General features: G+C 49.2%; 1 protein-coding gene across 4 annotated transcripts in view; it reads right to left on the reverse strand.

Annotated features, from left to right (window-relative positions):
- The window catches only part of jbug (filamin-type immunoglobulin domains fbug), a 495,234-nt gene that overhangs the window by 201,313 nt on the left and 280,100 nt on the right, over nucleotides 1–13,821 (reverse strand). For all 4 annotated transcript variants that reach the window (XM_070088188.1, XM_070088189.1, XM_070088185.1 and 1 more), the window contains one exon: nucleotides 9,426–9,632. In XM_070088188.1, the coding sequence (XP_069944289.1) occupies nucleotides 9,426–9,632 (207 nt within the window). The remainder of the gene's footprint in view (nucleotides 1–9,425; nucleotides 9,633–13,821) is intronic.

Genomic DNA, 13,821 nt, shown 5'->3' on the forward strand with positions numbered 1-13,821 from the left:
GTGGTTGTGTCCAGGACAGCATTGTTGTGTCCAGGATAGCATGGTTGTGTCCAGGACAGCATTGTTGTGTCCAGGATAGCATGGTTGTGTCCAGGACAGCGTGGCTGTGTCTAGGATAGCATGGTTGTGTCCAGGACATCGTGGTTGTGTCCAGGATAGCATGGCTGTGTCCAGGATAGCGTGGGTGCGTCCAGAATAGCATGGCTGTGTCCAGGATAGCATGGTTGTGTCCAGGACAGCGTGGTTGTGTCCAGGATAGCGTGGTTGTGTCCAGGATAGCGTGGGTGTGTTCAGGACATCGAAATTGTGTCCAGGACAGCGTGGTTGTGTCCAGGATAGCGTAGTGTCCAGGACAGAATTGTTGAGTCCAGGATAGCATGGTTGTGTCCAGTACAGCGTGGCTGTGTCTAGGATAGCATGGTTGTGTCCAGGACAGCGTGGTTGTGTCCAGGATAGCATGGTTGTGTCCAGGATAGCGTGGGTGTGCCCAGAATAGCATGGCTGTGTCCAGGATAGCATGGTTGTGTCCAGGATAGCATGGCTGTGTCCAGGATAGCATGGCTGTGTCCAGGATAGGATGGCTGCGTCCAGGATAGCATGGCTGTGTCAAGGATAGCATGGTTGCGTCCAGGATAGCGTGGATGTGTCCAGGATAGGATGGCTGCGTCCAGGATAGCATGGTTGTGTCCAGGATAGCATGGATGTGTCCAGGATAGAGTGGTTGTGTCCAGGATAGCATGGCTGTGTCCAGGATAGCATGGCTGTGTCCAGGGTAACATGTTTGTGTCCAGGATAGCGTGGTTGTGTCCAGGATAGCATGGCTGTGTCCAGAATAGCATGGCTGTGTCCAGGATAGCATGGCTGTGTCCAGGATAGCGTGGTTGTGTCCAGGATAGCATGGCTGTGTCCAGGATAGCATGGTTGTGTCCAGGATAGCATAGTTGTGTGCAGGATAGCGTGGTTGTGTCCAGGATAGCGTGGTTGTGTCCAGGATAGCGTGGTTGTGTTCAGGATAGCGTGGTTGTGTCCAGCATAGCGTGGTTGTGTCCAGGATAGCATGGCTGTGTCCAGGATAGCATGGTTGTGTCCAGGATAGCGTGGCTGTGTTCAGGATAGCATGGTTGTGTCCAGGATAGCATGGTTGTGTCCAGGATAGCATGGTTGTGTCCAGGATAGCATAGTTGTGTCCAAGATAGCATGGCTTTGTCCAGGATAGCATGGCTGTGTCCAGGATAGCATGGCTGTGTCCAGGATAGCATGGCTGTGTCCAGGAAAGCATGGCTGTGTCCAGGATAGCGTGGGTGTGTCCAGGATCGCATGGTTGTGTCCAGGATAGCGTGGTTGTGTCCAGGATAGCGTGGTTGTGTCCAGGAGAGCTTGGTTGTGTCCAGGATAGCATGGTTGTGTCCAGGATAGCGTGGCTGTGTCCAGGATAGCATGGTTGTCTTCAGGATAGCATGGCTATGTTCAGGATAGCATGGTTGTGTCCAGGATAGCATGGCTGTGTCCAGGATAGCATGGCTGTGTCCAGGATAGCATGGCTGTGTCCAGGATTGCATGGCTGTGTCCAGGATAGCATGGCTGTGTCCAGGATAGCATGGCTGTGTCCAGGATAGCATGGCTGTGTCCAGGATAGCATGGCTGTGTCCAGGATAGCATGGCTGTGTCCAGGATAGCATGGCTGTGTCCAGGATAGCATGGCTGCGTCCAGGATAGCATGGCTGTGTCCAGGATAGCATGGCTGTGTCCAGGATAGCATGGCTGTGTCCAGGATAGCATGGCTGTGTCCAGGATAGCATGGCTGTGTCCAGGATAGCATGGCTGTGTCCAGGACAGCGTGGTTGTGCCCAGGGTAGCATGGTTGTGTCCAGCATAGCGTGGTTGTGTCCAGAATAGCATGGTTGAGTCCAGGATAGCGTGGTTGTGTGCAGGATAGCATGGCTCTGTCCAGGATAGCATGGCTCTGTCCAGGATAGCATGGCTATGTCCAGGATAGTATGGTTGTGTCCAGGATAGCGTGGTTGTGTCCAGGATAGCATGGCTGTGTCCGTGATAGCGTGGTTGTGTCCAGGATAGCATGTTTGTGTCCAGGATAGCGTGGTTGTGTTCAGGATAGTATGGCTGTGTCCAGGATAGCATGGTTGTGTCCAGGATAGCGTGGTTGTGTCCAGGATAGCGTGGGTGTGTCCAGGATAGCATGGCTGTGTCCAGGATAGCATGGCTGTGTCCAGGATAGCGTGGTTGTGTCCAGGATAGCATGGTTGTGTCTAGGATAGCGTGGTTGTGTCCAGGATAGCATAGGTGTGTCCAGGATAGCATGGCTGTGTCCAGGATAGCATGGCTGTGTCCAGGATAGCATGGCTGTGTCCAGAATAGCATGGCTGTGTCCAGGATAGCATGGCTGTGTCCAGGATAGCGTGGTTGTGTCCAGGATAGCATGGCTGTGTCCAGGATAGCATGGTTGTGTCCAGGATAGCATGGCTGTGTCCAGGATAGCATGGTTGTATCCAGGATAGCATGGTTGTGTCCAGGACAGCGTGATTGTGTCCAGGATAGCGTGGTTGTGTCCAGGATAGCATGGTTGTGTCCAGGATATCATGGTTGTGTCCAGGATAGCGTGGTTGTGTCCAGGATAGCGTGGTTGTGTCCAGGATAGCATGGTTGTGTCCAGGATAGCGTGGTTGTGTCCAGGATAGCGTGGTTGTGTCCAGGATAGCGTGGTTGTGTCCAGGATAGCATGGCTGTGTCCAGGATAGCATGGTTGTGTCCAGGATAGCGTGGTTGTGTCCAGGATAGCATGGCTGTGTCCAGGATAGCATGGTTGTGTCCAGGATAGCGTGGTTGTGTCCAGGATAGCATGGCTGTGTCCATGATAGCGTGGTTGTGTCCAGGATAGCATGGTTGTGTCCAGGATAGCGTGGTTGTGTCCAGGATACAGTAGGTGTACGTGGTTACGAACAAAGTGTTCATCACTCACCACAATGATCCTTCAATATTACGTAACATTTGTACTTTAGACAGAAGTTCGGATCTATTTAGCAGGTGTACTGTACAAACTGGTTGTGCGCTACATAGCAGGTGTACTGTACAAACTGGTTGTGCGCTACATAGCAGGTGTACTGTACAAACCGGTTGTGCGCTACATAGCAGGTGTACTGTACAAACCGGTTGTGCGCTACATAGCAGGTGTACTGTACAAACCGGTTGTGCGCTACATAGGTGTACTGTACAAACCGGTTGTGCGCTACATAGGTGTACTGTACAAACCGGTTGTGCGCTACATAGGTGTACTGTACAAACCGGTTGTGCGCTACATAGCAGGTGTACTGTACAAACCGGTTGTGCGCTACATTACAGGTGTACTGTACAAACCGGTTGTGCGCTACATAGCAGGTGTACTGTACAAACCGGTTGTGCGCTACATAGCAGGTGTACTGTACAAACCGGTTGTGCGCTACATAGGTGTACTGTACAAACCGGTTGTGCGCTACATAGGTGTACTGTACAAACCGGTTGTGCGCTACATAGCAGGTGTACTGTACAAACCGGTTGTGCGCTACATAGCAGGTGTACTGTACAAACCGGTTGTGCGCTACATAGGTGTACTGTACAAACCGGTTGTGCGCTACATAGCAGGTGTACTGTACAAACCGGTTGTGCGCTACATAGGTGTACTGTACAAACCGGTTGTGCGCTACATAGGTGTACTGTACAAACCGGTTGTGCGCTACATAGCAGGTGTACTGTACAAACCGGTTGTGCGCTACATAGCAGGTGTACTGTACAAACCGGTTGTGCACTACATAGCAGGTGTACTGTGCAAACCGGTTGTGCACTACATAGGTGTACTGTACAAACCGGTTGTGCACTACATAGCAGGTGTACTGTGCAAACCTGTTGTGCACTACATAGCAGGTGTACTGCACAAACCAGTTGTGCACTACATAGCAGGTGTTCCGTACAAACCGGTTGTGCGCTACATAGGTGTACTGTACAAACCGATTGTGCACTACATAGCAGGTGTACTGTGCAAACCAGTTGTTCACTACATAGCAGTTGTACTGTGCAAACCGGTTGTGCACTACATAGGTGTACTGTACAAACCGGTTGTGCACTACATAGCAGGTGTACTGTACAAACCGGTTGTGCACTACATAGCAGGTGTACTGTGCAAACCGGTTGTGCACTACATAGGTGTACTGTACAAACCGGTTGTGCACTACATGGCAGGTGTACTGTACAAACCGGTTGTGCACTACATAGCAGGTGTACTGTGCAAACCGGTTGTGCACTACATAGCAGGTGTACTGTACAAACCGGTTGTGCACTACATAGGTGCACTGTACAAACCGGTTGTGCACTACATAGCAGGTGTACTGTGCAAACCGGTTGTGCACTACATAGCAAGTGTGTTGTACAAACCAGTTGTGCACTACATAGCAGGTGTACTGTGCAAACCGGTTGTGCACTACATAGCAGGTGTACTGTGCAAACCGGTTGTGCACTACATAGGTGTACTGTACAAACCGGTTGTGCACTACATAGCAGGTGTACTGTACAAACCGATTGTGCGCTACATAACAGGTGTACTGTACAAACCGGTTGTGCACTACATAGGTGTTCTGTACAACCGGTTGTGCGCTACATAGCAAGTGTGTTATACAAGCCAGTTGTGCACTACATAGCGTGTTGTACAAACCGGTTGTGCGCTACATAGCAAGTGTGCTGTACAAACCAGTTTACTACATAGCAGGTGTACTGTACAAACCGGTTGTGCGCTACATAGCAAGTGTGTTGCACAAACCGGTTGTGCGCTACATAGCAGGTGTGCCGTATAAACCGGTTGTGCGCTACATAGCAGGTGTGCCGTACAAACCGGTTGTGCGCTACATAGCAAGTGTGCCGTACAAACCGGTTGTGCGCTACATAGCAAGTGTGTTGCACAAACCGGTTGTGCGCTACATAGCAAGTGTGTTGTACAAACCGGTTGTGCACTACATAGCAAGTGTGTTGTACAAACCGGTTGTGCACTACATAGCAAGTGTGTTGTACAAACCGGTTGTGCACTACATAGCAAGTGTTGTACAAACCGGTTGTGCACTACATAGCAAGTGTGTTGTACAAACCGGTTGTGCAGTACATAGCAAGTGTGTTGTACAAACCGATTGTGCACTACATAGCAAGTGTGTTGTACAAACCGGTTGTGCACTACATAGCAAGTGTGTTGTACAAACCGGTTGTGCACTACATAGCAAGTGTGTTGTACAAACCGGTTGTGCACTACATAGCAAGTGTGTTGTACAAACCGGTTGTGCACTACATAGCAAGTGTGTTGTACAAACCGGTTGTGCACTACATAGCAAGTGTGTTGTACAAACCGGTTGTGCACTATATAGCAAGTGTGTTGTACAAACCGGTTGTGCACTACATAGCAAGTGTACTTTACGTAGCAGTTAGGCTAAACACAGCATCTAGTGTTAAGTGTTGTGTGCTCCCAGTGGTGCACGCTATACAGCAGTGGTGATCTACACAGCAGTGGTGATCTACACAGCAGTGGTGATCTACACAGCAGTGATGATCTACACAGCAGTGATGATCTACACAGCAGTGATGATCTACACAGCAGTGGTGATCTACACAGCAGTGATGATCTACACAGCAGTGGTGATCTACACAGCAGTGGTGATCTACACAGCAGTGATGATCTACACAGCAGTGGTGATCTACACAGCAGTGGTGATCTACACAGCAGTGGTGATCTACACAGCAGTGATGATCTACACAGCAGTGATCTACACAGCAGTGGTGATCTACACAGCAGTGGTGATCTACACAGCAGTGATGATCTACACAGCAGAGGTGACCTACACAGCAGTGGTGATCTACACAGCAGAGGTGATCTACACAGCAGTGGTGATCTACACAGCAGTGGTGATCTACACAGCAGTGATGATCTACACAGCAGAGGTGATCTACACAGCAGTGGTGATCTACACAGCAGTGGTGATCTACACAGCAGTGGTGATCTACACAGCAGAGGTGATCTACACAGCAGTGGTGATCTACACAGCAGAGGTGATCTACACAGCAGTGGTGATCTACACAGCAGTGGTGATCTACACAGCAGTGATGATCTACACAGCAGAGGTGATCTACACAGCAGTGGTGATTACACAGCAGTGGTGATCTACACAGCAGTGGTGATCTACACAGCAGTGGTGATCTACACAGCAGTGGTGATCTACACAGCAGTGGTGATCTACACAGCAGAGGTGATCTACACAGCAGTGATGATCTACACAGCAGTGGTGATCTACACAGCAGTGATGATCTACACAGCAGTGGTGATCTACACAGCAGTGGTGATCTACACAGCAGTGGTGATCTACACAGCAGAGGTGATCTACACAGCAGTGGTGATCTACACAGCAGTGGTGATCTACACAGCAGTGGTGATCTACACAGCAGTGGTGATCTACACAGCAGTGATGATCTACACAGCAGTGGTGATCTACACAGCAGTGGTGATCTACACAGCAGTGGTGATCTACACAGCAGTGGTGATCTACACAGCAGTGGTGATCTACACAGCAGAGGTGATCTACACAGCAGTGGTGATCTACACAGCAGAGGTGATCTACACAGCAGTGGTGTTCTACACAGCAGTGGTGATCTACACAGCAGAGGTGATCTACACAGCAGTGATCTACACAGCATAGGTGATCTACACAGCAGTGGTGATCTACATAGCAGTGGTGATCTACACAGCAGTGGTGATCTACACAGCAGTGATGATCTACACAGCAGTGGTGATCTACACAGCAGTGGTGATCTACACAGCAGTGGTGATCTACACAGCAGAGGTGATCTACACAGCAGTGGTGATCTACACAGCAGTGGTGATCTACACAGCAGTGGTGATCTACACAGCAGAGGTGATCTACACAGCAGTGGTGATCTACACAGCAGTGGTGATCTACACAGCAGTGGTGATCTACACAGCAGTGGTGATCTACACAGCAGAGGTGATCTACACAGCAGTGGTGATCTACACAGCAGTGGTGATCTACACAGCAGTGGTGATCTACACAGCAGTGGTGATCTACACAGCAGTGGTGATCTACACAGCAGAGGTGATCTACACAGCAGAGGTGATCTACACAGCAGTGGTGATCTACACAGCAGTGGTGAACTACACAGCAGTGGTGATCTACACAGCAGAGGTGATCTACACAGCAGAGGTGATCTACACAACAGTCGGGCACGGCAGACGCGTCCCAGGGCCCAGCAGACACGTCCCAGGGCCCAGCAGACGCGTCCCAGTGCCCAGCAGACACGTCCCAGGGCCTAGCAGACACGTCCCAGGGCCCAGCAGACGCGTCCCAAGGGCCTAGTAGACACGTCCCAGGTCCTAGCAGACACGTCCCAGGGCCTAGCAGACACATCCCAGGGCCCAGCAGACACGTCCCAGGGCCCAGCAGACGCGTCCCAGGGCCTAGTAGACACGTCCCAGGGCCCAGTAGACACGTCCCAGGGCCCAGCACACACGTCCCAGGGCCTAGTAGACACGTCCCAGGGCCTAGTAGACACGTCCCAGGGCCTAGCAGACACGTCCCAGGGCCTAGCAGACACATCCCAGGGCCCAGCAGACACGTCCCAGGGCCCAGCAGACGCGTCCCAGGGCCTAGTAGACACGTCCCAGGGCCCAGCAGACACGTCCCACGGCCCAGTAGACACGTCCCAGGGCCCAGCAGACACGTCCCAGGGCCTAGTAGACACGTCCCAGGGCCTAGCATACACGTCCCAGGGCCTAGTAGACACGTCCCCGGGCCTAGCAGACACGTCCCAGGGCTCAGCAGACACGTCCCAGGGCCCAGCAGACTCGTTCCAGGGCCAAGCAGACACGTCCCAGGGCCTAGCAGACACGTCCCAGGGCTCAGCAGACACGTCCCAGCAGACGCGTTCGAGGGCCTAGCAGACACGTCCCAGGGCCTAGCAGACACGTCCCAGGGCCTAGCAGACACGTCCCAGGGCCCAGCAGACACGTCCCAGGGCCTAGCAGACACGTCCCAGGGGCTAGCAGACACGTCCCAGGGCCTAGCAGACACGTCCCAGGGCCCAGCAGACACGTCCCAGGGCCTAGCAGACACGTCCCAGGGCCTAGCAGACACGTCCCAGGGCCTAGCAGACACGTCCCAGGGCCCAGCAGACACGTCCCAGGGCCCAGCAGACACGTCCCAGGGCCCAGCAGACACGTCCCAGGGCCTAGCAGACACGTCCCAGGGCCTAGCAGACACGTCCCAGGGCCTAGCAGACACGTCCCAGGGCCCAGCAGACGCGTCCCAGGGCCTAGCAGACACGTCCCAGGGCCTAGCAGACACGTCCCAGGGCCTATCAGACACGTTCCAGGGCCTAGCAGACACGTCCCAGGGCCCAGCAGACACGTCCCAGGGCCTAGCAGACACGTCCCAGGGCCTAGCAGACACGTCCCAGGGCCCAGCAGACACGTCCCAGGGCCTAGCAGACACGTGCCAGGGCCCAGTAGACACGTCCCAGGGCCTAGCATACACGTCCCAGGGCCTAGTAGACACGTCCCAGGGCCTAGCATACACGTCCCAGGGCCTACTAGACACGTCCCAGGGCCTAGCAGACACGTCCCAGGGCCTAGCAGACACGTCCCAGGGCCTAGCACACACGTCCCAGGGCCTAGCAGACACGTCCCAGGGCCTAGCAGACACGTCCCAGGGCCTAGCAAACACGTCCCAGGGCCTAGCAGACACGTCCCAGGGCCTAGCAGACACGTCCCAGGGCCTAGCACACACGTCCCAGGGCCCAGCAGACACGTCCCAGGGCCCAGCAGACCAGTATCAAATACACCAAAGCAGTTCTCTCCTTGCTACTCAAGTTCTTGAAAGAAGCACAAGTCATTGAACTCCCAGATTCACGGTTCTAACAAGATATATACACATATATACACCAATTTACAGATATAACATTGACTGCGTCGAGGTCAGAGTGGTCAGAGGTGATGCTTGAGTGAGGCAGAGGTCAGGTCAGTCCGTGTCAGGTCATGGTAGGTGCCACAGGTACTCCACATCTGGACGGCACCCACAGTAAGAAAGTTGAGTTAAGAAGATATTTTAAGCAACAAGAAGATTGGGACATTTAAAATACTAACAGAGCAGAGCAGAGTGCACTCTTGGAAAGAGATGAGAGTGAATAAGCGAGTGGCACTCAGCAACAGTGTACTTGATCGTTTATTAACGCTGACATGCTAAGATTTATTCAGTGTATGTCCTTCGGCTCGTTTACTGGATGACAGTCCATATATGTAGCAAACATTTAACACAGTAGAAAATAGCGTAATCAAGAGTGGAAGTACAGTAGAAAGATGAACTCCAGAGTGGGAAGAGGAGTGTTGTTACCTGTGATTCTGACGTTGACTTCCTCCTGACGCAGTGGTTGTGGGGTGCTGACGGTGAACTCTGCCTGCGAGCTGACAGAGACCAGTCTGACACCCGGTCCACTAACTGACACTCTGGATGGGTCGACGGTGTGTTGCGTGGGGGAGCTACGTAGACGGTGACTAACAGCGTCCACAACGTCCACAGAGGTGGTGCTGGAGCTCAGGTCTGGTGGAGGTAAACACTGAACTTAACATTATTCCAGTATTTTTGTTCATTTTGAAAGTATAAGAAAGTAAGAGAGGAAGAGGATTGCAGCAGAGTCTTACAGGCCAATACTAGGCAGGTCTAACTCATCCACTCATGCACCCAGTAGTGTTGCTAGGGTTGGTGTCACCCGGGGCAGCATCTTTGGTGTCACCCCCATGAAATCCAAGGGTGGGGGGATGGGGGGAGCAAACTCCAGTTACGTCACTGCTGCATGACCATTATTTATCATAATCAAGAGGGAAGCGCTAAACTACTGCATGACCAGTGACTAATGTTTACCAATGAGAACAGGCAACACATTCTATACCATTTATTCATCTTCAACAATGCAAAAAAAAAAAACTTGAAAACTAAAGAAAAACATTGCAATATCAGAGAAACACAAGTTCCCATTTGACCTTGAGTACAGGTAACATCACAGTGAATCTGATCTTACATTAGACCTTGAGTACAGATAACATCTCAGTGAATCTGATCTTACATTTGACCTTGAGTACAGGTAACATCTCAGTGAATCTGATCTTACATTTGACCTTGAGTACAGGTAACATCTCAGTGAATCTGATCTTACATTTGACCTTGAGTACAGGTAACATCTCAGTGAATCTGATCTTACATTTGACCTTGAGTACAGGTAACATCTCAGTGAATCTGATCTTACATTTGACCTTGAGTACAGGTAACATCTCAGTGAATCTGATCTTACATTTGACCTTGAGTACAGGTAACATCTCAGTGAATCTGATCTTACATTTACTTGTCTTCAATCCTGCTAAATCATCTATCACATCATCAAAATCAATGATTTTCCCTATATAGGCCTATTTGTACTCTGTAACCACATAACAGGCTATATAGAAACGAAGGATTTTTCGCTTATATTGCTGCAGCACTGTTTTGGGCATTAGTGTCACCTTTAGAGGCTGTATGGTGTCACCCTTGATGGTGCCACCCGGGGCGGAACCCACACTCCCCATACGACGCCACTGAATGCACCCATTTTCAAAGTTACTCTAAAGTTCTCGCTTCACTGATGCTACTCGAGTGTGTTCCACTCATCCACAACTCTTTCCAAACCAGTGCTTTCATACATCCTTTTTAAATCTAAAAGTTTCCAACTTGAACCCATTGCTACGACTCCTGTCTTACCATACTTTCAGCATGTTATTTATATAATTTTTATTTATTTCTGTCTTCCATTTATATACTTCAGTCGTATCTTTCCCCAATTTTACGCCTTTCCAGAGAATGAAGAATCAGTGCTCTCAGTCTACCCTCGTACGAAACTTCGCTTTCAGCAGCTGGTAGAGCTGCTCCAGAGAAGACAACATTGATTCCATTCACAGAAAGCTCACTAGGCAAGTCTTCACACGATGCTAGTCTTGCTCCCATAACCTGGCATATTATCTAACCTGCTGACTGTCACCAGCACCAGCTCCAGGAAAAACAAACCCTAAATATATAGATTGGACCTTCTGTTACAGAAGGTCCAGTCTATGTATATAACTTAAGAGTCGCTGACAACAAGAATATTCGTACCTTTTATTTTAGTGAAGGGATTAATGGCACCTTTCTCGTCGAATACTGTAGTTTCGTCCTGTTGTACAGAAAAGCGATATCATACATTCAGATCTGCTTCCTTTTACCTATTCAGTCATATCATTCAGCCTTTACTGTAGCCCATTTCCCGTTTATTACTAACAACCTATCCTTCGTTACCGCTAACGTATTTTACCAAGTCCCCAAGCATTTCACGCTCGTTATTACTCTTCATACGCATTTTTAGTATCTGTTTTTCCACCTTGAGAAGCAAGTTCTCACTATGCACTGTGAGCTCTGATTCCAAAGAGCTAAAACAGTCATCAAAGCATACCGAGCAGCCCATGTTACACACGATATTCCCAAGGTACACTGAGCTCAGAACTGTAGGACCCTCCGTGACCACTGACCTCAGTGGAACGCCAGACTGGCCAGCAGTCTCGATACTGTCAACGTTATTCACAACAGCATCCAAAGAGACTCGTGGCTCGGAGGTAGCATCTAAAGCTCACAACCGAAGGACTCAAGTTCAGTCTCATTTCCCCACTGTTGTGGGCGGCATTTTAGCGGGTGATTGTTGACCTTAGATTGAGCTTCGTATTGAAATGAACTAAGGTAGGGTAACGGCTCTTAGTCTGTACAATAACGGCGGGGAAAAAATAATGCGAGCAGCACTACAGCAGACTTACTGATCCAAGCTAAGTAATGATGATCAAGGTCACAGGACAGAAACGTTTTCTAATAAATATGTCTCAGAGTTTGCTCACGTGTCTTTATAAACCAAGCAGTAACTGGGTAGACACTCAGGTTTCAGGACTAAATCTAATAATGAACCGCTTAGTACAATATGTTGCTTGCGCAACTGAGGCCTCACTAGCTTGCCGTCCGAACAGAAATGGTAACATAATAAGAACATAAGGAGGAACACTGCAGCAGGCCTACTGGCCCATGCGAGGCAGGTCCAAGTCTCCTACCGGCTTAAGCCAATACCCCATCCTATATCAGGTCAGGTCACATTCACTTAAGGAAGGGGCACGGCATTTGCCCTAGTAGCACAATTATTATTATTATTATAATCAAAAAGAAGCGCTAAGCCACAAGGGCTATACAGCACTGCCCTAGTAGCACAAGCTAGTCAAGTCCAACTCACACCCACCCGCACCCACTCATGCATTTATCTATCTTTAAAACTACGCAACGTTTTAGCCTCTATAACTGTACTCGGGAGTTTGTTCCACTCATCTACAATTCTATTACCAAACCAGTGCTTTCCTATATCCTTCCTGAATCTGAATTTTTCCAACTTAAAGCCACTGCTGGGAGTCCTGTCTAGGCTAGATATTTTTTAGCACGCTATTTACATCCCCTTTATTTATTCCTTTCATCCATTTATACACCTCAATCATATCCCCCCTAACTGTACGCCTTTCTAGAGAGTGTTGGTTCAGGCCCCTCAGTCTATCCTCATAGGAAAGATTTCTGATACATGGGATCAACTTTGTCATCCTCCTTTGTACGTTTTCCAGAGCATTTATATCCATTCTATAATATGGTGACCAAAACTGTGTAGCATAATCTAGATGAGGCCTAATCAAGAATATATAGAGTTGAAACAACCTGAGGACTCCTATTATTAATGCTTCTCGATATGAAGCCAAGGATTCTGTTAGCTTTATTGCGAACACTTATGCACTGCTATCTTGGTTTTAGATTACTGCTAACCAGAACTCCCAAATCCTTTTTGCAATCCATAATATTAAGATCTACATTATTTAGTTTATATGTGGCATGGTTACTTACCTGTCCAATGTTTAGAACTTTGCATTTGTCTATATTGAACTGCATCTGCCACTTCTCCGACCACTGCATCAGTCTATTCAAATCATCCTGGAGTGCTCGAATGTCCTCGTCAGAATGAATTCGACGGCTTATTTTAGTGTCATCGGCAAACTTGCTAATGTCGCTATTTATTCCCTCATCTATGTCGTTTATGTAGATTGTGAACAACAAGGGGCCCAACACTGACCCCTGTGGAACACCGCTCGTGACGCTTCCCCACTCTTATTTCTCCCCATTTATGCAAACTCTCTGCTGCCTATTTGTCAACCATGCCTCTATCCAGGAAAAAAATTCTTCTATTCCGTGTGCCTTAATTTTCCTCAATAGTCTTTGATGTGGGACCCTGTCAAAAGCCTTACTGAAGTCCATATACACAATATTATATTCATTACCATGATCTACCTTAAATACCTTAGTGAAAAAAGTTAATAAATTCGTAAGGCAGGAACGCCCTTCTGTAAAACCATGCTGAGATTCTTTGATCAATTTATGTTTTTCAAGATGGCTACGAACTGCTTCGGCAATTATTGATTCCATAAATTTCCCCACTATGGAGGTAAGGCTTATTGGTCTATAGTTCGAAGCTAAGGACCTGTCACCTGTTTTGAAAATAGGTATCAGTTTGCCAGTTTGTAGTGATATGTTGAAAAGATTAGCTAAAGGTATAAGCTCCTCTTTGCATTCCTTTAGAACCCTTGCGTACGGTTCATTAGGGCCTGGGGATTTGTTAGGTTTCATTGTGAGGTCAACTGTCCAAGCAGGGAGGCGA

Source organism: Cherax quadricarinatus, chromosome 24 (assembly GCF_038502225.1).
Source record: "Cherax quadricarinatus isolate ZL_2023a chromosome 24, ASM3850222v1, whole genome shotgun sequence".
Taxonomy (NCBI): domain Eukaryota; kingdom Metazoa; phylum Arthropoda; class Malacostraca; order Decapoda; family Parastacidae; genus Cherax; species Cherax quadricarinatus.